At 44.3% G+C, this 26,033-nt stretch overlaps 1 protein-coding gene across 3 annotated transcripts in view; it reads right to left on the bottom strand.

The window, feature by feature from the left end:
* The window catches only part of VAV3 (vav guanine nucleotide exchange factor 3), a 247,485-nt gene extending 234,032 nt beyond the window's left edge, over positions 1-13,453 (bottom strand). For all 3 annotated transcript variants that reach the window (XM_084851612.1, XM_084851614.1, XM_084851611.1), the window contains exon 1: positions 12,982-13,453. In XM_084851612.1, the coding sequence (XP_084707738.1) occupies positions 12,982-13,185 (204 nt within the window). In that variant the 5' untranslated portion in view covers positions 13,186-13,453. The remainder of the gene's footprint in view (positions 1-12,981) is intronic.
* Positions 13,454-26,033: the final 12,580 nt, after the last annotated feature.

The following is a 26,033-nucleotide window of genomic DNA, read 5'->3' as shown; positions in this document are numbered from 1 at the left end:
TAATTAGGCAAATGGCACCCAGCATGCACTGGCACATACCAGGGCTTAAACAAACCACTGTGTCTTAGGAGCCTAGCCTGGTTTGCTCCGCTGCTTAGCCAGGGGACTTTGTAACAAGACTGCTGTCAGACAGTTTTGTTCAGCCTGTTTATGACTCAATAAACTTTTCCAAGCCCTTCACTTTCTGGATTCAGTCTGCTTCATTCAGCCACTCCTGCTTACATGTCTATCCCTGATTCATACTTTCAGTAGAATCAAGTGGTAAAGCTTACTTCGCCCTTGAGACTAGGAAGTTTTTTAGTGCTTCCCCATGGGGGGGGGGATTCCTGGAGCACACAAAAATAGGAAGTTAGGGGGAAAGCTAGGCTGAACCCTTCCTGCAAACCTGAGTTCTTTTTCATGGGGGCATTCAAGCACGCAACCTTCTAACTGCAGCCAGAAATGACATTGGATGGGATCCAGACTTAGTCATGCTTAGAACAGAACCACTGAAATAAATAATTTATGTTCGTCATTACTAATTTAGGTCTCCTTTATTTCAATGGGTCTACTTTAAGTATGACTAAGTCTGGATCCAATCCAGTGTATAGGAAAAAGTTTTAACATTTGATTGTCTTCTGAATATATAAAGTTTATAAATGTTTAAACCATAAAGACAAACTAATAAATGCTTGTTTGGACTGGGTCTTTATTTAGCAGTATTTCCCACAGTTCACCTTCTATTGCTTCCTTCCAAAGATACCTACAGGATCATTTCTATGCACATTGATTTCAGGTGACAACACTCCTTGTCCATCAGGAAGAATTTTTTTAAAAAAAAAATCTCTAGTGCTTAAATCCTGGAAGCAAAAATAACTCCAGACCGTAGTTCCATGGCCCAAAAGTGGTACATACATCCTAAAACTAGGTCCTCCCCACTCTTCAAAATTAAATGTAAGGATTTTATAAAGTCATCCAGTTAATCCAAAGTTAATTCAAATATATATAAAAATACATTTAAAACAAACATCCCTGTTTCGCACTGGCTGCCCAGCAATTTTAGTCTTCCTGTTTAAGAAATCTGACAGTCTAACAGACCTCTTTGAAGAAAGTGTTTCAAAATCAGTTTACAAAGCAGCTGTCCTAGGAATGTTCATGTTTGAATTAAACATGAATTTAGGACTAAAGGAGGCAAACGACCACTCACCTGATTGCCTGGGGTGAGCATAAATTGCCCCCAGGTGACCAGGGCTAATAAAGAGTTTCCACTTTTTGCAGCTTAATCTCAGTGTGCATCTGGCCCTTTAAAAAATCCATTGGATATGTTCACCCTTACATTGAGTGAGCTTTTTCAGTACAAATGCATGAGTGAGCCAGTATTTTCACCCTCATGTCTGGAGCCATCTTTCTTTTTACAAACAGCGTGGCTGCCTTGTCAGCATGATTATACAGCTATGTTTAAGGGTCTGAGATTAAAGGATTTTAAAAGGGTTTTTTTTTTTAAATTCCACATATGTGGCTCAGTCAGGCTAGGAAGCAACTTTGTGGGGTGATAACTTTCACAGATTTAGGGCAAAATCCTATTCATGTCTAGCCAGAAAAAAAAAGTCCTATAGCGCCCAGCATTCCCCAGCCAGCCATGCTGTCTGAGAATGCTGGGAGTAGTAGAATGTGTTCTGGCTAAACATGCATAGTACTGCTCCCTTATCTGCAAAGTTGTCCAGCATGTTCTCTAACATATGACACAGTTAATAATTTATAATTATATTAATACAATATTCATATTATATTGATATTTTTTATTATTACCATTATATCTCATAAATTCTCCAAGGATCTGAGCTATAGCCCCATGCAGGGAACATGGCAAGACATTTAGACAGAGCTCAACCACACCACAGTGGCGGGGGACAGGGCAGGGAGTATGGCTTCTGGGAAATGAGCTCAGAGCTCTGGCTCCGAATTCAATTCCCAGAAACCGAAAAATCCTATGGCCGTCTAGACACTGTGCCATAGGATTGCTTTCCCCATTACCTTCCCCAAGAAGGTAACTCTTAGCCTTTGGGCATATTGAAAGATGCCATTTATTTGTATGAATTTGGGGAGTTCCTACAAGTAGGCAACTATTCTTTTGGAATCCTACCATCCTACAAGCTTCTTAGGTAGTCATTAAGTCTTAAAATACATTTTTGTGCTTACCAAAAGCATAATTTGATTTGAGGAAATACAGGGCATGATTCTGTGAAATGCAACATGCACTCATAGAAGGTTGGCAGCTTTCTGCACAATGAAAAAAATTGGTGAGTTCTATTTACTCTGTCTGCGAGGCAATCAACAATTTACATAAACAATGATGTAGATCCCCATTGATTTTAACATTTTGCCACATGATTAGGTTTAAACCAACTTGGGATGCAGTGCCACATTATTTTCCATATGGGTAAAGTGAACTACAACTGAACAGATCTGCATTAAGTTTAACCATTCATCTATGTGGTGCAGAGCACAAAACAAGTTGCAAGATCAAGGCAAGGAAGACAGTACATAGGTTTTCCCACAAACCATAGATGCGAGGGTATCAGGAGTTATACAAAAGCAAAGATCAGCTCCCCAATTTACCACACTGGCTGTGTTCGGACATCACTTTAAGCCATGGTGGCTTAATAAGCTACTCACAGTAGCTTGTTTTTGAAATAGTCCACAATGCCCCGCCACGCAAATGCACTAATAAGCTACTGTGAGTAGTTTATTAAGCTACTGTGCGTAATCTGAGTCATCCCCTTCACACGCAGCCTCTCCTACTTGGGAGTCACCCAATGTACCATTAAAACCTTGCACAATTACCTCAGAGGAGGGAAAATCCTGGGTGCACCAAAAAGGGTGTGGCATAAATAAACACTTGGGGTTTTGCAGAATCAGGACAAAACTTTCAATTGCATATTTTCCCCCATAGCCATTGTTGGCATAGACACTTTATTGTCCATTCTATTGTATTATCAATAAAGATAAAGTGGAGTTGCACATTTCAAACACAAACACACACATACACACCCCTCAGATACTGCTGACAGAGCAGCTTCTGTTCGCTATAACACTTTAGCTCTAAAGTGAAATTGAGCAAAAGTCCCCCCTCCTCATCCATTGCTGGCATGACGCATTTATTGTCTCAAAATCAGTAAGGTGCTATAGCACTTTAGCGATACAGTGCAGTCACTCATTTCACTCCACCCCATAGCTGGCAGAACCACTTCTATTCATAATAGCACTTCAACGCTAAAGTGAAATTGTGCAAAAATGCAATTGCGCATCCCCCCACCGGTAGCCATTTTGCTTCTTCATGGAAAAGCGACCAGAGAAGGAAAAAGGGGGTGGGAGCTATAATTCCCTGATAGTTAGCTGGAATGGGGCAAAATTGTACAGGTGGGGTGCCCTTGTAGAGAGCCTTCAGATGCTGTAGTGGATAATTGTGTGATTTTGCTTCTTCATAGAAAAGGGAGCAGTTCTTTCCCTATTCCCTTATTTTCCCCTATATCCCAAGATGCGCAGTTTCAAAGTAGCGATCAGGGAAGCCTGTCATCGTGTAACTTCACTGTAGTGGGGTAGCACGATAGCATAAGGCTGTCACTGTATTCAGGGAAAGCTGTCATTTGGAACTACAGTGCAGTATCAGGGAAGGCTGTGCTTGTTTGGCTGCGATTGTCTCTCGGCTGCTTGTCAGATCTCGGTAAAAGCGCTCTGCAGGCTGGAGCAGAGTGGCCACAGTGGTTTTGACTGCTCTTGCCAGGCGACTCTGTCAGTGATCGGAGTAAGCCACACTGAGCTCCAGATGACGCAATAACCCATGGTGGGTTAAATAACCCTTACTGTAGACTGTGGGTTATCAGAGTGGCTTATTTTGGCCAAATAAGTCATCATGGATTTTAAAAATTCCCAACAGACAACACAATAACAAACAATGGGTTAAATAAGCCATGGTGGCTAATTTAACCCATCATGGGTTATTGCGTCATCTAAACCCAGTCATTAACAGCTTGATCCTATGCACATTTACTCAGGACTTACTCCCAGGTAAGTGTAATGTGTATAGCATACTTGCTTGCAAATAAGACATATTAAACTCAGTGGGACTTACTTCTGAGTAAACATGCAAAGGATCAGGCAATTCCTAAGGTCACGGGCCAGTCTGTTATACCAACAACGTTCAGCAAAAAATTGGATAAGCGTGTGAATGTGAAATGCAAATAAAGTTCATCTATCATAAAACAAATCCACACAATCATTAGAGCTCTTTTAAGAAAACTGCCTTTTAGCAAAAATATGTTGAAGTGTGCTTTGGTTTCAAAAACTAAGCACCAAACTACTACCATTTCTTACTGATGATGGCTAAAATCATTTCTTATTAGCCCAGACAGCTAGTATTAATTAGCAGATGATGAAGAAAAGTCTGGAGCATTACTTAGTGTGTGGAAACAATTCTATTTCATTATCCAACCAATATCTTTAAATGCTACCTTTCCACAAGCCAAGGCAAGCATATAACAGCACTTAAATATTTCAATAGGCTCTCTGAAACAGCTCATGTATACAGAGTAGTGATAATTGGGCACAGGACTAAAAAAATCATTAGCAAGTAAGACCTAGCAATTCCAACCTGTGATTCTAAGCCTAGTATTAAGTTCCAATGAAATAAATGGGACTTGTATTACCATACAATAGTTTAAAGATCAGAGTGGCAGAAAAAAAATCACATGCAAATGAATTCATAATTAGAGCCTGAGAAAATAGCAGCAATTAGCAAACATATCTTAAGTATGAGAGAATAAGCTCATTGCCTACTGGGATGCGGAACTAATCCCAAAGATGCAATCTACATGCATAAGAGCTTTCCTGAAGTATGTTTCACAAGTTTGGCAAGTGCAAACAAAAGACAAGTTTTGCCTTCAAAGAATTTAGGTCTTTCACTGTTTAGACACAGAAATTGAAGTGATAGCACAGTTCGATACATGTCTACTCAGCAGTAAGTCCAGTTGAGTTCAATGGGACCTACTCCCAAGTAAGTGAGTATAGGGTAAACACAGTGGGGCTTACTTGCAAATAAACATGCACAGGATTGCACAGTTTACTGAGATATGGCTTCTTTTTAGATATAGCTTCACCCACTAATGTTTCCAGATGACCCAACATGCACGGTGTTCCCCTAGGATGCACTTCTGTAGCATCAAGACCACACTGGAAATATCTACTGATCCACAGGGCTGCAGGTAAGTTTCTTTTTTCCCATATTTACTGTCAACACAGCTTCCTTTCCTTTCTGTTTTTAATATTTTTGTCTAAACATTATAGCGTTTTGGACCTCACTTGAATGCATATCTCTAAGGCAAAGACAACTAGGTGCCATATACTGCATTACTGACCTAGGGCTGGCTTTGGCACCATCTCTGAAAACATGTACCCCAGAAATACAGTTGGGGATGGTAACCTCCAAGAAATCACTCTGGCCATCCCTATGTTTTTATTATGGGGTACAGCTTCCACCCTGCCTGCTGGGAAGCAGAACAGAAATCCTGTTCACTATAGGAGGCAGTGAAAGGGACAGGACAATGGACTGATACAGCACACAGCTAGGTGGAGCTTGTATTCACACACAACACCTCAGAGTCTAGGAGCTGCTAAAGCAACAGGCATCATCTCCAAGTCAGAAGCTAGCAACCCTAAGAGCCGTTTTAGGTCTACAATAATCAACCAAGTATCATGCTTTGGAATACATGTACACACAAACCCTGAATACACTTATGTAGCACCTACTACTCATGAAGATGTATGAATATCCACGTTAACGCTCATGAGAAAGTATGGACAACATTACACCTGAATTGGCCCTTCCTCATATACTCCAGCTTGGGTCTCTAGAGCAAGGGCAGGCAATTTGGTGCCCTCCAGATACTTTGGACTGCAACATCCATAACCTATGACCATTAGCCATGCTGGCTGGGGCTTATGGAGGTTATTGTCCAAATAATCTGGAGGATACCAGGGTGCCTTCCCTTGCTTGAGAGACTGACAGGCTAGCAATGCAATCCTATGCATATCTACTCAAAAGTAAGTCCTGTTCAGTTCAATAAAGCTTAGTCCCAGGAAACTGGCTACAGGACAGGACTGCAGCCCAGATCACCTACATGGCAGCCACATTTTCCTTCACTGAAGGAGGCCTTACTGAAGAAGGCTCTTTTCAGCTATGGCCAAGTCACAAAGAACAACTATCAGCATTTGGGGATTCAAATGACAAAAGGCATGTTAAGACCAGTGGCCACTACTCAGCAGCACGAATACATGCCTTCCCCCACCCCCCTAGGTATAGGATTGCACTATAAGAGACTGAACTGTGATCCAGAGAGTTTTCAGTTCAAATCTCACTTCAGTTATAAACTCACTAGGTAGTCTTAGCCTTTCATCAGAAATATGGGGCTGATAATAAGACTGACCTACTTTATAGGATGGTTTCAATAATTACTGAGATGATGCATGTAAAGCATTCAAAAGCACCATATAAAAGGATAAATGCCTTACATAAATATTATGTATTTGTGCTGCCAATTTCAGTAGGGCTGAAATCGTGCTGTCAATTTGCAGACTAGAAACTTAGAAACAAGAAGGTGAAACAGTCTTAGATGTGCATAAATGTAAGGTGAGCAATACAAAGTGCATACAGATTTTAAGTTCTGTAATGACAAAAGAGCCAGATCTGCAACTCTATTAAGGTGGTGTACTAGAATAGAAGCAATTCAGTCCCTTTAGCTTCAGTGGAAATAAAAACGGGTTAAAGTTAAAGGTGGCAATCCAGCTAAATTTAGGGATAAGATTGCAAACCTTGGAAATAAGTTGGGAATAAGTCCCATCAGGTCTGGCCCAAGAATGCCATAGAGATGTCCATAGAGATAGCGACAAAGAACAAGAGGCCCTCCCACCCCTGTTTGGGACTGTTAGTTCAGAACTAGTGATGGCACAGCATCCTCCACTGCACTTGAAGGCAGTAAGCTAGCTTAGGGGTGCACAACCCCACTGAAATCAGCGGGCTTTAAGTTTAGGATTGTACCACACATCCAAATTAAAGTAATGGGGCAAGGTAGTCGTGTAGCCCCTTCATGGATCACTGCTTTGCTGTGGCGAAGGGGTTTGCATAACTCAGTGAAGCCATGAGCAATGGCGTGCAGGGCCACCCAAGACGGACAGGTCATGGCAGAGAGTTCTGACAAAATGTGGTCCACTGGAGAAGGAAATGGCAACCCACTCCAGTATTCTTGCCAAGAAAACCCCATGGAACGTATCACAAGGCTAAAAGAGATGACGCCGGAAGATGAGCCCCTCAGGTCAGAAGGTGTCCAATATACTACTGGGGAAGAGCAGAGGGTATTTCCAAGTAGCGCCAGAAAGAGTGAAGCAGCTGGGCCAAAGCTGAAAGGACACTCAGCTGTGGATGTGCCTGGTGGTGAAAAGAAAATCCGATGCTGTAAAGAACAATATTGTTTAGGAACCTGGAATGTAAGATCAATGAATCAAGGTAAACTGGAGGTGGTCAAACATGAGATGGCAAGATGGAACATCGACACCTTGGGAATCAGCGAACTAAAATGGACAAGCATGGGCGAATTTAATTCAGGTGACCATTATATCTACTACTGTGGGCAAGAATCCCTTAGAAGAAATGGAGTAGCACTCATAGTCAATAAAAGGGTGGGAAAAGCAGTACTGGGGTACAATCTCAAAAACAATAGAATGATCTCAGTACGAATCCAAGGCAAACCATTCAACATCACAGTAACTCAAGTCTATGCCCCAACCACTGAGGCTGAAGAAGCTGAGGTTGATCGGTTCTATGAAGACCTACAACACCTTCTAGAACTAACACAAAAAAAGATGTCCTTTTCATCATAGGGGATTGGAATGCCAAAGTAGGAAGTCAAGAAATCACCGGGATAACAGGCAAGCATGGCCTTGGTGTACAAAATAAAGCAGGGCAAAGGCTAATAGAGTTTTGCCAAGAGAACACGCTGATCATAGCAAACACTCTTTTCCAACAGCACAAGAGGCGACTCTACACATGGACATCACCAGATGGTCAATATCGACATCAGATTGATTATGTCCTTTGCAGCCAAAGATGGAGAAGCTCTATACAGTCAGTAAAAACAAGACCTGGAGCTGACTGTGGCTCAGATCATGAGCTGCTTGTTGCAAAATTTTGGCTTAAATTGAAGAACGTAGGGAAAACCACTAAACCATCCAGGTATGACCTCAATCATAGCCCTTATGAATATACAGCGGAGGTGAGGAATAGATTTCAGGGATTAGACCTGATAGACAGAGTGCCTGAGGAACTATGGATGGAGGTCCGTAACATTGTTCAGGAGGCAACAACTCAATCCATCCCAAAGAAAAAGAAATGCAAGAAAGCCAAGTGGCTGTCTGATGAGGCTTTACAAGTAGCTGAGGAAAGAAGGGAAGCGAAAAGCAAGGGAGAAAGGGGAAGATATATCCAACTGAATGCAGAGTTCCAGAGAATAGCAAGGAGAGACAAGAAGGCCTTCTTAAATGAACAATGCAAAGAAATCGAGGAAAAGAATAGAATGGGAAAGACTAGAGATCTCTTCAAGAAAATCGGAGATCTCAAGGGAACGTTTTGTGCAAAGACGGCATGATAAAGGACAAAGAAGGCAGGGACCTAACAGAAGCAGATGAGATTAAGAAGAGGTGGAAAGAATACACAGAAGAACTATACAGGAAAGATCTGAATGTCCCTGATAGCCATGATAGTGCAGTCACTGAACTTGAGCTGGACATCCTCGAGAGTGAAGTCAAGTGGGCCTTAGGAAGCATTACTAAGAACAAAGCTAGCGGAGATGACGGTATTCCAGCTGAGCTATTTAAAATCCTAAAAGATGTTGCTGTTAAAGTGCTGCACTCAATATGCCAACAAATTTGGAACGCTCAACAGTGGCCACAAGACTGGAAAAGGTCAGTTTACATTCCAATTCCAAAGAAGGGCAATGCCAAAGAGTGTTCAAACTACCGTACAATTGCGCTCATTTCACATGCCAGCAAGGTGATGCTCAAAATCCTACAAGCTAGGCTTCAGCAGTATGTGAACCGGGAACTACCGGAAGTACAAGCTGGGTTTCGAAGAGGCAGAGGAACTAGAGATCAAATCGCCAACATTCGCTGGATCACGGAGAAAGCAAGAGAATTCCAGAAAAATGTCTATTTCTGCATCAAAGCCTTTGGTTGTGTGGATCACGACAAACTGTGGCAAATTCTTAAAGAGATGGGAGCACCAGACCACCTTACCTGTCTCCCGAGAAACCTGTATGAGGGTCAAGAAGCAACAGTAAGAACCAGACATGGAACAACCAACTGGTTCAAAATTGGGAAAGGAGTAGGGATGTCAGAGAATTCCGCCACGGATCTCGGTGAGGCCGAATGCCAGTGCATTCGGCCCCCTGAAATCCATGGCAGAATGGCCTGCCACCCCCCACCCCACCCCCCGTGGATCGCCCCCGGGACGAGACTTACCTGGGGCGGATGTTCCGGATGGCGGCGGCTCCAGCGGCAGCTAGTCTTCCGACCGGCTGCCGCCGCCGCCATTTGCAGTCTCATCTTTTTTTTTACATCAGTGAAAGGCTACGTAAAGACTTACGTAGCCTATAACAGCTGGTTTAAAAAAAAATGTGTACGCAAATGGCGGCGGCTACAGCCGCCGCCATTTGCGTTCCTTATTTTTCTCCGACTTAGTCTATGTAAATATTTATGCAGACTAACACGAAGACAAGAAAGGGGAATGCAAATAGCGCCCAGTACGCTATTTGCATTCCCCTTTCTTTTCTTCGTCTTAGTCTACGTAAATATTGACGTAGACTAAGATGGCAAAAAATAAGGAATGCAAATGGCGGCGGCTGTAGCCGCCGCCATTTGCGTAGGCAGTTTTTTGTTTGTTTTTTACCCAGAGCCCTCCGCGGCCGGAAATCCGACTGCAGACGGCCCTGGCTTGGTCCTGGCTGGCTGCTCTGCAGACCTGCCGCAGAGCACAGCCGGCTGTCGAGGATTCCGGGGGGGAGGACCGGAACACCTCCCCCCCCCGTTGAGGATTCCGGGGGGAGGGACAGAACGCCTCCCCCCCCCCACCATGAACAGAATCCGCGAAAAGGTAAGTGACTTTCGCACATCCCTAGAAAGGAGTACGACAAGGCTGCATATTGTCGCCCTGCTTATTTAACTTATATGCAGAGTACATTATGAGAAACGCCGGGTTGGATGAATCACAGGTCGGAATTAAGATTGCCGGGAGAATTATCAACAACCTCCGATATGCAGACGATACCACCCTAATGGCAGAAAGTGAAGAGGATCTAAAGAGCCTCTTGTTGAGGGTGAAAGAGGAGAGTGCAAAAGCTGGTTTGAAACTCAACATTAAAAAAACTAAAATCATGGCATCTGGCCCCACCATTTCCTGGCATATAGAAGGGGAAAAAATGGAAGCAGTAACAGATTTTATTTTCTTGGGCTCCAAGATCACTGCAGACGCTGACAGTAGCCATGAAATTAAAAGACGCTTGCTCCTTGGGAGGAAAGCTATGGCAAACCTAGACAGCATAGTAAGAAGCAGAGACATCACCTTGCTGACAAAGGTCCGTATAATCAAAGCTATGGTTTTCCCAGTAGTAACGTATGGCTGTGAGAGCTGGACTGAGAAAGGCTGAGCGCCGAAGAATTGATGCCTTTGAACTGTGGTGCTGGAGAAGTCTCTTACGAATCCCCTGGACTGCAAGGAGGTCAAATCAGTCAATCCTAAAGGAAATCAACCCTGAGTGCTCATTGGAAGGACAGATACTGAAGCTGAAGCTCAAATATTTTGGCCACCTAATGCGAAGAGAAAACTCACTGGAAAAGACCCTGATGCTGGGAAAGATTGAAGGCAAAAGGAGAAGGGGACGGCAGAGGATGAGATGGCTAGATAGCATCACAGATGCAATCAATATGAACTTGAGCACACGCTGGGAGAGAGCGGAGGACAGGAAGGCCTGGCGTGCTATGGTCCATGGGGTCACGAAGAGTCGGACATGACTTCACGACTGAACAACAACAACAACAGTCATGTGGCTAACTTGTCCCACTGGTTCTATTTTAATCTCACAACAACCCTGTGAAGTAGGTTAGGCTGAGAGTCAGTGACTGGCCCAAAGTCACCCAGTGATCTTCATGGCTGAGTGGGACTAAAACCCAGATCTCCCAAGTCCCAGTCTGACACTCTCACCACTACACCACACTGGCTCTACATCTCACCTGGAATTTTATTCATTTTTAAAATCCAGCATAAAGGCAACTAAACTGTCCAAACATAGGAAATTTCACTCAGAAAAGTAAGAGGGTCACTTCTTTTTCTTTAGATATCAGAGAACACACAATGCATCCAAACTGAAGCAATTTTAAGCCTACATTTAACACTCACTTTGAAATGAATGGGACTGAAGCGTGGCCACTTTGAACGGTGCCCATTACTCCTTATAGGCCAAAAAATTCCCAACCACCTTCACCAAAACAGCATATCCCATCTGCAAGCCCCAAAATAATACACCACTCAAGGCTGTGGCAGCTCCAGGTTTTTGGCGCCTGAATGGGCCCCCTCCCTCAGTGAGCCTACCATCTCACTCTTATTATCACCCACTGCTATTGCTCCTCATCCTCTTTCTTATCATTGCTACCACTTGGTTGCTTGACAGGCAGAGAGCAAGTAGGCAGTGGGGTATCCACTGCTCCTCCTTCTCTCAGAACCACCATTGCCAGGGCCAGAGTGAGAGGCAGACAAACAAGCAGATTGCAACGGTAAAGAGGAGGAACAACACCCAGGGACTCTTGCCAGCAGGCCCCTGGTGGAGTGTGGGCCCTCAGCAGGTGCCCAGCCGTGCCTACCCTGATTCAAGTTGCCAGAGCACAACTCTGAATTACAACACTGGTTTCCCCTTAGCTTTCTTGCTGTCAGTCACCTCTGGAGGCCAGATTCCTCACAAACACAGTTCTGGCATTGTCCCAAGTCTCCCTGTATGCATTATATCAAGAGGCAAGTGAATAAATGCTTAAACCCTCTCATGAAACCTTCAGAGGGCAGTAGCAGCTTTTTTGCTTTGGGGCTGTCTTTTTATCATTTCCCCTGTCTATTGTAATTACAGATAACAGTAATGGAAGCAGTGAACTTCCTAGATGCCTCATTTTATATGACACAGTTCCTCTTTTGTTTTGTTTCTTTAAAAAAAAAAAAAAACTGCTGACCCAAGTGAATAAAGGCAGAAATAGGGAAACAAGGTTAAAGAGAAACAGCGTACTTTTGTTTGCAAAGAAATATTAAAAAAAACATATGGAATATAAGTATGTTGATACAGCTCTGTATGCGTTCGCCCCATCCCCCAGCAAGCTCACATAAAAAGTACCAATATGGAAAAAGAAATACACTGGCCAGGGTGAAGCAAGCATTCAATCACAGGCCAGGGGTAGGCAAGAAATAAAACGACTGTAATCAAAAGGTGCCTCCTTTATTTTTCCTCCTCCCGATCATGGATCTAGAACTGATGTTCTTGTTTCCAAAAGAGCTTCCAGCTTCCTGGAGCTCCATAGGGATCTCTACCTTTGTTTCTTTATTCTACCCACCGACCCATCCCCGAAAGAATTCTGGCAGATCATCTCCTCGTTTACATCTCTGTAGCCCCCAAAGCGCATCTTGAAACTCTCTTGCCAATTTCAAACATCCCCTGATGAGGGCTGGCTGGGTAACAAATTGAAAGCAAAATACAAACAAGTGACCCGTTGGAGGCCCCCTGCATTGGAACAAAGACATTAACCGGGCGATTAATAACGTGGGATCGGGAAGTGGAGGTGACGAGAGGGGCTTGAGGCACAGTAACACACGCAGAGACCCGGAAGGAAGAGGCGCCCGCAAGCCCGTCCGCCTCACTTTACCTGGGACATCTGAGGTCTCAGGTTGATCTCCTTGAGATTGATGGCGTGCGGGCGCAGGTTGTTGAGCAGCTGGCAAAGCAGGACTCCATCGCGGAGGGTCTGGGCCAGGTCGAACACCTGCGCCGTGTCCCAGGTCACCCGGTGGTTGACCGGCAGCACCCGGCACTGGATGAGCCAGTGGGCGCATTGCTTCCAAGGCTCCATGCGCGCCCTCCAGCCCGGCACCGGGAAAGCGCCCGTTTTTGCAAGGAGCCCAGAACTCTGAAGCAGCGCGAGGCTCCGCAAGCCGGGCTGGGTTGTACTCTCCGCTCGCTCCCCCGCCTGGCTTGCCTGCCTGCCTTCCTCCTGCCGCAGCGACTCTCCTGCTCTGCCCCTCGCGCACACTGCGAAGCAGAGCAGCCGCGGACGGGGAGGCAGCCGGAGAGGCTGCGCGTGCAGATCCCCTCCTGCCCCCGCCCGGCACAGGCACAGAGGAAGCAGAGAGGAAGCCAGAGCGCCTGCGCCCACCCGCGCGCTCCGCTGTTGTGCCGGCTGCCTTCAAGCGCAGCCGCGCGCTCGCTCGCTCGCGCGCTCTCTCCTCACGCGCCAGGCCCCTGGGGCAGCCTTCCCCAAGCTGGTGCTCGCCAAGCGTTGGACTACGACTCCCAGTGTCCCCCGAATGGCTTGGGAGGTTCTGGGCGTTGTAGTCCAACACACCTGGAGAGCACCAGCTTGGGGAAGGCTGCCCTAGAAGGCGGTAAAAAGTACCCCTGTGCTGCGCTCGAGGCCGTGCAACGGGCAAATACACACATACGCAGGGCTACTGTCCACTTGAGTCTAGACTGGGTGACCCGCCCAAAGTCACCCAGTGAGCGTCACGGTCCAGTGGGGATTAGGACCCGGATCTCCTGACTCCCAGTCCAACACGCTAACTGCTGCACTACACTGTCTCTCGCAAATGCCTTTTATTGAAGGAGTTATGTTTTGTTCTTTCCGCGTACGCCACTTTGTGAGGGGCTTTGCCCTAAAAGGTGTCCTAGAAATATTTAAAAAGAAATGCATGGGGAAGGGAATTGTTTGATTATTTATTATTAATATTATATACCACCTTGTCTGCTGAAAAAGGTGTCAAGGCAGTGTGCAACCATTTAAAACAACAAACCTTAAAACATTTTTTAAAGCATGAACATTAAAAACAGTTAAAACTTTAAAACTACACATTGTAAAAGGCTAAATTGAAAAGATGTGTCTTCACACCCTTGCTAAAAGCCAAGGAAGTGGGGGCCAGCTGTAGTTCTTGAGGAACCACGTTCCAGAGTTTGGGGGCAAGATAGGAGAAAGGGGAAGAGAGAAGGCACCCTCAACTCCTGACTTCCGCTGTTGTCGTTCAGTCGTTCAGTTGTGTCCGACTCTTCATGACCCCGTGGACCATAGCACGCCAGGCCTTCCTGTCCTCCACTCTCTCCCAGAGCATGCTCAAGTTCATATTCATTGCATCGGTGGTGATGCTATCTAGCCACCTCATCCTCTGCCGCCCCCTTCTCCTTTTGCCTTCAATCTTTCCCAGCATCAGGGTCAGTTTTCTCTTCTCATTAGGTGGCCAAAATATTTGAGCTTCAGCTTCAGTATCTGTCCTTCCAATGAGCACTCAGGGTTGATTTCCTTTAGGATTGGCTGATTTGACTTCCTTGCGGTCCAGGGAACTCGTAAGAAGAATGGCACCATTAGACCTTTAGCTGAACACACAGAGGCTAGGGGTGGGGCCAGCAGGCATAAATTCCCCCACCCACACCTTTAATAAACTATGTTATGAGGAAGGACCTTCAAGGACTTGCATTTAACTGAGTTAACTTATTTCCATGAAAAGCACTAAGTTTCAGGTTCTATGAAATCTCTCTCTGTGATGAGCCATGTACAAGTCATCACGATGTTACAGTCATTAAGGGTGCAATCCTATGCATGTTTAGACAGGAAAAAGTGCTACAACTCCCAAGATTCCCCAGCCAGCCGTGCTGTGTCAATCAGCCCAAAGCTTTCCTCATATATGCTCAGTTCTTGTTGCTTAAGCCCCGCTCCTGCACACATTATAATTTTCTCACATGGAAAGGAAAGCACTTGCATATAAGAAATGATGAATAACCTACCAGTAGGCGTTTTCCTTTGGCATATGTATGGTGGAAAGCAATTGGCTCCAGTTTCCCAGGACATGTACATGCAGCCAAACACACATATATCTCATGTGTAATGATCACATGGGACAATGTGTGGGTTTCACTCCAATCTGCTGTTTTCCATTAAGAATTTTGTATGAAATGGCCTTCTAAAGGCATTCTATACGTGTTCAGAGGGCATCTCAGCAGTTTTGATTTTACTTTACAGGTGTTGAGCCTTTATCTTACAAAGAGATTCTGAGACTAACACACAGCAAATAAGTCCTACTTGATTAGCATGTTTAGGATTGAGAGGCAAGCTTTATGAGAAGTAAATAAGATTTTCTGATTTATAAAATTGATACTTCCTTTTGTGATAGCACTCTTTAAACATGCAGATAAAAAAATAACATTGAAGGCCCAATTTGTTACAAGGGTCACAGGTTTCCATGATAATCCAATAATTCATATCATAAATAATAATTTATTAAATTATTAATACATTTTTATTACTAATAAATACTTATGTATTTATTATTTTAATGTATTTATTACATTTATGTCCTGTAAGCCTAAAGGAAAATGTGTGTGTATACTTGTAACACAGGATAACAGTTCATGCATCTGATGAAGTTGATTATAGTCCAGAAAAAGCTTATGTTATAATAAATTTGTTAATCTTTAAGATCCCACAGGACTTTTTGTTGTTTTATCTCTAAAAGTTTTACTGTTCTAGGCTTGGCTTCTTCCAATAAGTCTCTGTTGTGTGGTTGTTTGTTGCATTTATATCCCACACTTCATACATGAAGCTCAGGGCGAGATACCTGGTTTTCCCTCAACAGCCCTGTGAGGTAGGTTAAGATTAGAGATACTGACTGGCCAAGGTAACATGGTGAGTTTCATCACTGGCTGAATCACGATCAGTGTAGTGTTACATTTTGACGTGCAAGAGCTCATCATAACATTCCTGTAGCCATGACCCTAAGCAGAATCCATAGTCATAAGCAGAAGATGATAGATGGATGGATGGGTGCTGATTTTCTATTATTTATGCTCAAAGGAGCTAACACTAAAACTCCATCATAAAACAAACATCCAAAACAACCAGCCACTAATCAATCTCACAATTAAATTTATGGGGCATGACTAGGGATGTCAGAGAATTCCGCCACGGATCTCGGTGAGGCCGAATGCCAGTGCATTCGGCCCCCCGAACTCCATGGCGGAACGGCGTACCACCCCCCCCGCCATCCCCCCCCCCCCCGCGGATCCCTCCCGGGATGAGACTCACCTGGGGCAGATCTTCCGGGCAGCAGCGGCAGCAGCAGAGGTGGCCGGTCTTCTGACCGGCTGCTGCCACCACCATTTCCAGGCTTGTGTGTAAAAAAAAAAAAGACGTGATAGGCTACGTAAAGATTTACGTAGCCTATCATGGCTAGGTTTAAAAAAAAAGAAAAAAAAGACATGATAGGCTACGTAAATCTTTACGTAGCCTATCATGGTTGGGTGGGTTTAAAAAAAAAACCGCATACGCAAATGGCGGCGGCTACGGCTGCCGCCATTTGCGTTCCTTCTTTTTACTGTCTTAATCTACATAAATATTTACGTAGACTATGACGCCGAAAATAAAGGGGAACGCAATAGCGTAGCAGGCACTATTTGCGTCCCCTTTTGATTCGTCGTTTTAGCCTACGTAAATATTTACGTAGGCTAAAACGGTGAATGAAAAAGGGACGCAAATAGCACCCGCTACACTATTTGCGTTCCCCTTTATTTTCGCCGTCATAGTCTACGTAAATATTTACGTAGATTAAGACGGCCAAAAAGAAGGAACGCAAATGGCGGCGGCCATAGCTGCCGCCATTTGCGTATGCAGTTGGTTGGTTGGTTGTTTTTTTACCCAGAGCCCTCCGCGGCTGGAAATCCGGCTGCGGACGGCTCTGGCCGGGCTGGGCCGGGCCTGGCCGGCTGCTCCGCCAAGCTGCCGCGGAGCACAGCCGGCCGTTCGAGGATTCCGGGGGGAGGAACAGAGCGCCTCCCCCCCACCACCATCAACATAATCCGCGAAAGGTAAGTCACTTTCGTACATCCCTAGGCATGACTACAATAGTTACCTGAGACTAAGCTCCATTGAACTCAGTGGTACTTACTTCTGATTGTATAAGTTCAACTTATAAAACACATTGACCCCTAATAAAATAACTTCTTCAGCCAGCTGAAACACAACCTTTAGCTTTTAATTAGAAATGTTAACAATCTTATGAAGAAGTGTTACCATTTAAACTGCTAGCATGAAGTAAGAACCCATGAAAGAAAAGGAAAGAAATATCCAGCCACTGTTTGATTATTTTTCTCATTCTCTGACTTCCTCTATGCTAATATGTTACAAAGAATACTAAATATCTGAGAATCATCTGATGAAGCAGGCTGCAGCCCACTACAGGGTGTGCCATAGTAACTATTTTTGTTGTTTTTAATAGTAAACCTTGAAAGCCTTCTTATCACTTCATTCACTTGCCAGAGCAAGGAAGATCCATCAGTTACCCTGGCACTCAGGCAGATGGCTTAATCCAGGGGTTCCCAATGTGGCACCTACAGGCACCTAGAAAAAAAAATGTTTTTTTTTTAAATTAGGATTTTTTTTCAATTTTTTCAATAAACATGCATGGATTTGTATGAAAAGCATACAGCTTTCTAGCAATTATATATGGGGTTCAATAAAAGTGGACCAAATATCCAAATAAGTATCAATTTGAAGGTGGCGCCTATATGCCACCCATTCAAATATTGATAGTGTTCTAAGGTCCTCAGTCCATTGCATTATAGGAGGAGAGCGTTTATCCTTCCAACATTGTAGTATCAGTCTTTTAGCTGTCAAAAGGGTGCAGAGAATCAATTTACACTGACCATTTGTTAATTTCCATGAGGCAGCTAAATAAATTAAAAGAGCATGTACATCAGTGAATAAAGACTGTTCCAGTACAAAATTTATTTGTGTAATAACCTCCTCCCCCCCCCCGCCAAAAGCCCAACAACAACTACAGGACATTGCCAAAACATATGTTTAAAAGAAGCATTAGCTGAATTGCACCATATGCAATTAGCTGTATTAGACAATCCCTTACTAAAGAGATGTTGCTGTATCCAATAGACATGAAACAAAAAATTTTGCTGAATAAGACACAGCCTGGCCCCATCACTTCCTGGCATATAGAAGGGGAAGAAATGAAAGCAGTGACAGATTTTATTTTCTTGGGCTCCAAGATCACTGCAGACAGTGACTGTAGCTATGAAATTAAAAGACGCTTGCTCCTTGGGAGGAAAGCTATGGCAAACCTAGACAGCATAGTAAGAAGCAGAGACATCACCTTGCCGACCAAGGTCCGTCTAATCAAAGCTATGGTTTTCCCAGTAGCAACGTATGGCTGTGAGAGCTGGACTATACGGAAGGCTGAGCGCTGAAGAATTGATGCCTTCGAACTGTGGTGCTGGAGAAGACTCTTACGAGTCCCCTGGACTGCAAGGAGGTCAAATCAGTCAATCCTAAAGGAAATCAACCCTGAGTGCTCATTGGAAGGACAGATACTGAAGCTGAAGCTCAAATATTTTGGCCACCTAATGCGAAGAGAAAACTCCCTGGAAAAGACCCTGATGCTGGGAAAGATTGAAGGCAAAAGGAGAAGGGGACGGCAGAGGATGAGATGGCTAGATAGCATCACCGATGCAATCAATATGAATTTGAGCACACTCTGGGAGAGAGCGCAGGACAGGAAGGCCTGGTGTGCTATGGTCCATGGGGTCACGAAGAGTTGGACACGACTTAACGACTGAACAACAACAAAAACATCCATAGATGTGACAGGTAGATGCCAAAGTGGCAATCCACTGATTAGGGATTTTGTGGTGGTGCCCACAGAATGGTCTCAAATTCCCAAATGTGCCCACAGGTCCAAAAAGGTTGGGGACTCCTGACTTAATCGTTCCTGATCTGAAAAAAGTCCCAGAGCTGCAGTCCTCTGCATTCTCCCTTCACTACACCAATGATCAGGATTCAGAATTAAAAATCCCACCTAGTCTGTTCTAGAGCAGCTACCTTTTTCCTGCCAGAGTTCCTACATGACAGGCAGATTTTCAATAGGGTGGGTTTTCCCATTATGAAGTAATGGAAAGGCTTCACTAGAATTTCCATTTAATTAAAGCACAGGACCACTGCCAGGAAAAGTTAGCATCCTACCTAATTATTGCATTTGTGGCATTTATTTGTGGCTTAAGGGTTCAGGTTTTAAGGTATGAGTCCCTCCCTATGAATATTTATTCAGAGATCAGTCTTACTATGTCCAGTGGGACTTACTTCAAACTAAATGTGAGTGCAGTTGCAAATTTAGAGTCATCCTATGCATGTCTACTCAGAAGTAAGTCCCACTAAGTTCAATGAAGCTTACTCCCAGGTAAGCGGGCATAGATTGCAGCTTTACTCTTCTTCTGAATAAAGGTGGGCTTCTTTGAAACTTGCTGCAAAAGTGCTCCATATTAATGCCCATGCTAATTTCGTAATTTTGTCCCCCCCCCCAAAAAAAAAAGATATACAGGGTGGCTTATGTTGACATGACTACCACAGCATCTTTTGAGGCAAGTAGGAATCCCACTTTTCTTCTTCTGAGAAAACTCTGTACCTTTGACAAGTAAATAATCAAGCAGTGCAGCGTTTGCCATCAGGCAGCTGTTGAATTTCTATCATGCAGCTGATGGACTTTTTACCCAGAAGCAACTGTCATTCTGCTCATACCACACTCTCTACCCATTTCTGCTCATTTTAAATTCACTTTAAAGAACTATTCTCTCTGCGACATCAGGATGTTACCACCAGCTTCAGTTTCTTTGGGGTTTCATATCATGTTGTGCCTACAAGATTACCTTGGCTGACTAATATTTCATTTTTTGTGTTCTGTGGGAAGAAAATGTGGTTCTTTCCTTGGAAGTTTGAGTTTAGAACCTTAATGAAGAGGAGCCAAAGTATCCAACGTTAGTCCTACTTAGAATAGACTCATTCAAATGAATGGGATTTAGGTTATATAAGTGTTTCTGAATCTGTGGGTCTCAGTCAACATTCAGGTGGGTCTCAGTGCTGGAGACTGCCCTGTGCCATGGTTGTACCATGCACACTACATAGGAAAGAGTGGCAGCAGGAACTGGTTAGAGAGCAAGGCTTATTATTATTATTAGGGAATAAGAGGGGGAAGCTGTTATAGGAGGAAGTGAATGTAAAAGCAGCAGGTGGGAGTGATGAAGATAGGGTAAGCATTAAGAGCGAAAGAAGAAGAGGAGAAGAAATTACAGGAGTAAGAACACTTTGAGAGGCATGTGGGGGAGGAGAAAAACAATATAAATAGTTTTCTCTACTTATAGCAGGGATCCCTAACCTTTTTTGGATTAGTGGGCACCTCTGGAAGTTTGAGAGTGTTGTGGGCACTTTCACAAAATGGCTACAATGGAGAGGATGGCTCATTCATGAAATGACTGCCATGGTGAGCATAGCAAGTCACAAAACATTCATTTCCCAGAAGGCAAACTGATGAGACTAATAGAAAAGTAACTAGCCCAAGAACATACATACAAGGCAGAGGTGAACCCAAATAAAGGGCAGCACTTTGTTTTGCAGCATGGCAATCTCCGACTTCAAAAAGCAATTTAAAATAATATTAAGAAATAGAATTACAATCAGGAGAGGCAGGAAGCCTGGTGGGTGCCAAGAGAGGTGTCCATGGGTACGTTGGTGCCCATGGACTCCATATTGGAAACCCAGACTTAGAGCGTCTGGATCAGCAAATGCTTCCCCAAATGGGGAGGCTGAGTAATGATACCTCCAGAGCCGATGTCTGTACTTAACTTAAGGAAAGCTGAATTATGGAACCCCCTGCTACAAGGAAATTGGCAAAGAATTTAGCAGTTTAAAAAGATGGAATAGATATCAATATAAAATAATACCAGCAAGTGCCAACTGATTATGTCAAACTCTGCCTCCATCTGTCATCATTTCGTGACTGGCTCCGACCTTGTAACAGCATTTTGTGACTGGTGGGCTTGAAATCATTTTCAGCTCTCTCAAGCAGGCCCTGGGGGTTGAAAGTTTTTGAACCTCTGGATTAGACTAACATTGGATGCAACCCATTGGGCAGTATCCAATGCTGTCACAGCATTAGAGCAAATCAACACTAGTGTGACATCATTACCATGGGAACATAGGAAGCTGTCTTATACTGAATCAGACCATTAGACCATCTAGCCTGGTACTGTTCACTGACTGGAAGTGGCTCACCAGGGTTTCAGGCAGGATTCTTTCCAAACCCGCTTTGGAGAAGCCGAGGACTGAACCTGGGAACTTCTGTCTGCAAAGCAGGTGCTCTACCACTGAGCCACGGTAGGCCCTTGTTAAGCTAAGAAGCACCCCTGAATTTCAGTGGCAAACCACAATACTGAAATTCTGTGGCAAATTGTCACTTTTCCCCTTTGCCTAGCAAGCACTAATGATATTGCATTAGTGTTGTTTTATGCTAGTGCAACATCATTAGTGCTACCACTGTGACAGCACTGGATACCAGCCATAGTGTTTTACATACACATAGTGCCTTATAAAAAGTTTAGACACTTTGTGTGGGACACATCACACAAAAAGTTGTTATTCTACACTTCAGTTCCTATCATGATAATGTTCTCAGATTTTCATTGGCAATCATGTCTGTAATAATGTCCCACGTGCCTGTGAGTCTATTTGCCTTCTGTTCCTGAACCACTTTGTTGGAGTGAGCAATAGGGGAGGAAGTAAGCTGAGAGAGAAAGGAAAGTAACAGACTGTGCTTATTAGGGAACCTCCAATATTTCAAGTAAAGAGAAAGATACTTTCAAATACGCCTTCCCCCAGGAACTGCAGGATATCATAGCAGCTTTGCGGGGATAATTTTCATCTGGACCATTGCAGGGGGCAAGAGTTAAACCCTCCCACTCCCCCCCACACACACACAGAGTCCCCACCACCCAGCTGTTAATTTTAAAGGAACAAACCAGACACAGTAAATGCATTCATACATTTAATGTATCCTCTAATTTGGCTCAAAGAGTTAAGAATGAATGTGATCAGGCAGAAAAAAAAATAGAAGGTGCTGAAAGTTGGAAATGTTAAAAACTGTCACTCTCAACTCTGCTTTGCCTGAGTTTTACTTATTGTTTTCATAGAATCATAGAATAGTAGGGTTGGAAGGGGCCTACAAGGCCATCGACTCCAACCCCCTGCTCAATGCAGGCAGTTTTATTGATTTCATTTCATTTATTACATTTCTATACTTCCCAATAACCTGTTTTTAATTCTTTTTTATTGTGTGAGCTGCCCTGAGAACCATCTATTGTAGAGCATCATATAAATAAAACTAATACATGTATAAATTAAGAGCAGGCAACCCAGGCAACTGCCTGGGGCACTGGGTTTGTCACAGCCTATCTACTCAACTATCCACTTAACAACTGGAATAAATAGTGCAAACAGTTAGTCTTTGCCTATAAAGCAGGACCAACTGACCTACACAGCCATCATTGCGTTAGCGTTGTTGTTGTTGTTGTTGTTGCTGCTGCAGTTGCTACTGCTACTGCTACTTCTGTTCATGGAAAATGTTACATCAACATCTATTCAACAAAAGGGGTGTGAGTGAGTGATCAGGCCCATGTGTGCAAATGTATTGTCTTCTATGACCTGGGATAAATCATGCATCAAAGTTGTGAAATGCTTCCATTCTCCCATAGGTACCTACCTGAATGTTCTTCAGAAGCCCTGGTGTCCCTGCCAAATGAAGTGAGGTGGGTAATGAACTCCCAGAGAGAAGATACAGGCACAGCTGGAATGTGCCCCCCCCAAAGCATCTCTGAAATTGGGGTTGGACTCGATGGCCTTGTAGGCCCCTTCCAACCCTACTATTCTATGATTCTATGAAATGGAGTTCAGCCCTTGGGCTGAAATAGGTTTTGCACCCCTGGCCTAGGGCCAGCCTTGGAGTGTAGCTGCTGTAGCAGGGGTAGGCAACCTACTGCCTTCCAGATGTTTTATACAGCAGCTCCCATAATCCCTGGCCATTGGCCGTACTGGCTGGGACTTATGGGAGTTGTATTCCAAAACATCTGGAGGGCACCAAGTTGCCTACCATTTCAGTAAAGAGAAAGCACTTTATGCGAGCGCTTTCAAGGACTTCGAAGCACTCCCTTCTTCTTTTTTATTACTTCACATGTTTTCTTGGCTGATCCCTAGCACTGAAAACAAGTTTGGGAGCTAAACTTTGGTAATCCCTTGTACAGATTAAGCTTTAGGATGTGTGAACCTCAACACCCTTCCCATTTCACATCTCCTTTCATGAGTTCACTTTCTTTCGTCCCAGGTCCTTCTTCAAAGGTTTGTATTCACTTTGGCCTAACTCTCCCTGCAGCAGCAGAACTGTATGTCGGCTATATGACTTCACATTTCAGATGACAGAATGCTCCTTCATACCAAAAAAAAAGTTCCCTTTAAATAGAAAATTATGTGTTACAGGAAAGGCTGGGCTAGAACCCTGACATGCTAGCTTTCTGATTGGAGGGAATCTTTCTTTGGGTATGGATGAGCATTCAGCCACGCAAGCCCCAGTCCAACCGCAAGTCTGAAGCAGTACAGTGCAGGTTTACCAGTTTGGCTTCAGGAACTGCATGCAGCTGCCCCATGTGGTGAATCACTGAACTTTCTCAGCACAGAACCTTCCAGACGTGGTCCCCAACTACACAGAGATGCTTTCCAGTGCAATTCTATTTAAAAGTGGATTTTCAAGAAATCGAATTAGCTCTTTCCACAGCACACGAAGCCATTGAAGTGGTGTATACTTTGACAAAACCCGTTTTCATGGGGCAAACAGCACCTGAAACAGCATTAGTTCAGGTTTGGTTGGGTGGAGTCGCATGAGTAGAAGGGAAAGTCATCACCTATGGAGATGCAGTGCAACGAATGAGCGGAGGCTTGCTCCCAGCTCCTCTCTCTGCTCCGGTGCTCAGTGAAGTGCAGTTGAAGGCAATGAGTTACTTCCGAGTAGACATGTTTAGCCCACTCCTCAACTCGTGTCCACCCTTTCTCATCAGGAGCAAGCGCCACTTGGGGACAATCACCTTTTAAACTCATTAAACTTCTGCACACCTCCGGAGGAGTGAAGATTTGAACCAACAAGCAAAGTAATTCTCCCAACTCTGCTCTGTACTCAGTAAAGTGCAATTGAAGACAAGTTGCTTCCGAGTAGACATGTTTAGCCCACTTGTGTCCACCCTTTCATACGGCAATCTTCCCTTCTGCCAATCAGCACTGCTCCCCCCGCCCACGCCAAAGCCAGCTGAGGTCACACAGACTCCCCAATTGCACTGAAGCCACCGCAATGGGAAAACCCGTCACAAAATGAGTTTGCAAAAAAGCAGGTTCTATGGCATTAAAACACATGCTTGCTATGATGAGGGGCATACATCATGTGCCATGATCGTCAGGGGGCCACAGTAGAGCAGAAGTAAAGCCCTGCGTAGATGGGGCTCTGGACTGACTCCACCCACCCAGGCTGACCACTGGGTCCTTCTGTGCAGGACGGAGTATAAAAGGGCTTCCCGGTAAATAGCACCTTTTCTTGAACACCAAGGTCTATTTCAGCTCTGGTGCATCTTGTGTTTCTAGTCTTGCTCTTTTGGTTTGTCCTCTGATCTTGATTCCTTCTCAGTCCTGATTCCTGGCTCCAGGTTACTGCCTATGGCATTCAATGAGAAATAGGCCTTAGACTTCTCTCTCTCTCTCTCTCTCTCTCTCTCTCTCACACACACACACACACACACGACTGCACATCGAGGGGGTTTAGAATATTTATAGAGTCTTCAAAGTGCTTCAGATACATTATTGTGTTGTAATCCTTACAAATACCTTGGAAGGTATGATTTCCTTCAATGTGTGAATGGATAGCTGTGAGAGAGTTGCAGGAGCTAGAAGCAGGAACTCTTGGCTCTGTGTGTGGTTATCCTGTGTGGTGAACCACCAGAGCTATAGTTTGGAGCTTCTTCTATGACACTGAAGTATTCTGAGTCCCTGGTCTGCCCCATCTACCAATGTTGGCTGGTGGCTCCAAGTCAGTGGGGCAGTGGATCTGCTCTCGATTTCAGTCAGAATGCTAAAGGAGCTATCCAAGGTGCTAAGCACCTTAGACTGCTTCTTTAGAGTTCTGACTGGTTCTGACTGAAATCTGGAGTGGATTTACTGCCCCACTGACATCAGAGCCACCAGCCAACATTGCTATCCACCCATTGGGCCATTGTGGCCAGGAAGGGCTATAGCAGGCTTGGGACATTGCCTGAGAGCAAGAATGGCCTTCCTGGCTCTGGTGTGTGTCACTGTGTCTCTTGGCTCTGACCCCCTGACACAACTCTTGGTTCTGGGCTCCCCTTGGACTGTTGCTTATGGTTCAACCTTGAGAGAGAGTGGCTTGTCTACAGGCACCTGGTGAACTCATGGCAGAGGTGAGATTCAAACCAAGGACTTTCTGAATCATACCTCTTTGCTACTGCTCTCACAGTATCCTCTGAAATTTATGAATCCTCATCACGGTTCCAGACTTCAGTCCTAAACACATGGGAAGTCAAAATTATTTCAGTGAAATATACTGCCAAGGAGGTTTGCTTAAGGTATAGCCCTGGGTTTCTGACCTTTTAAAAACCGTGTCCCCTCCCCCTGCCCCAAACTGATGATTAAAACAGTCCTTCAAAGAGATGGGCTGTTCACTAGCTGTTTTCTTATGCAGCCATTTGGGGTTTTAGTTAACGGTGTGAATGGTGGAAAATGATAAAATAGAATTAAAAGGTCCCCCTCCTCCCCCAACCTCATCCAGAAAATCA

Source organism: Heloderma suspectum, chromosome 4 (genome assembly GCF_057233095.1).
Source record: "Heloderma suspectum isolate Gila_16-S chromosome 4, 16-S_ref, whole genome shotgun sequence".
Taxonomy (NCBI): Eukaryota; Metazoa; Chordata; class Lepidosauria; order Squamata; family Helodermatidae; genus Heloderma; species Heloderma suspectum.
Note: the sequence above shows the minus strand (reverse complement) of the source record. Positions and strands in the feature narration are given on the sequence as shown.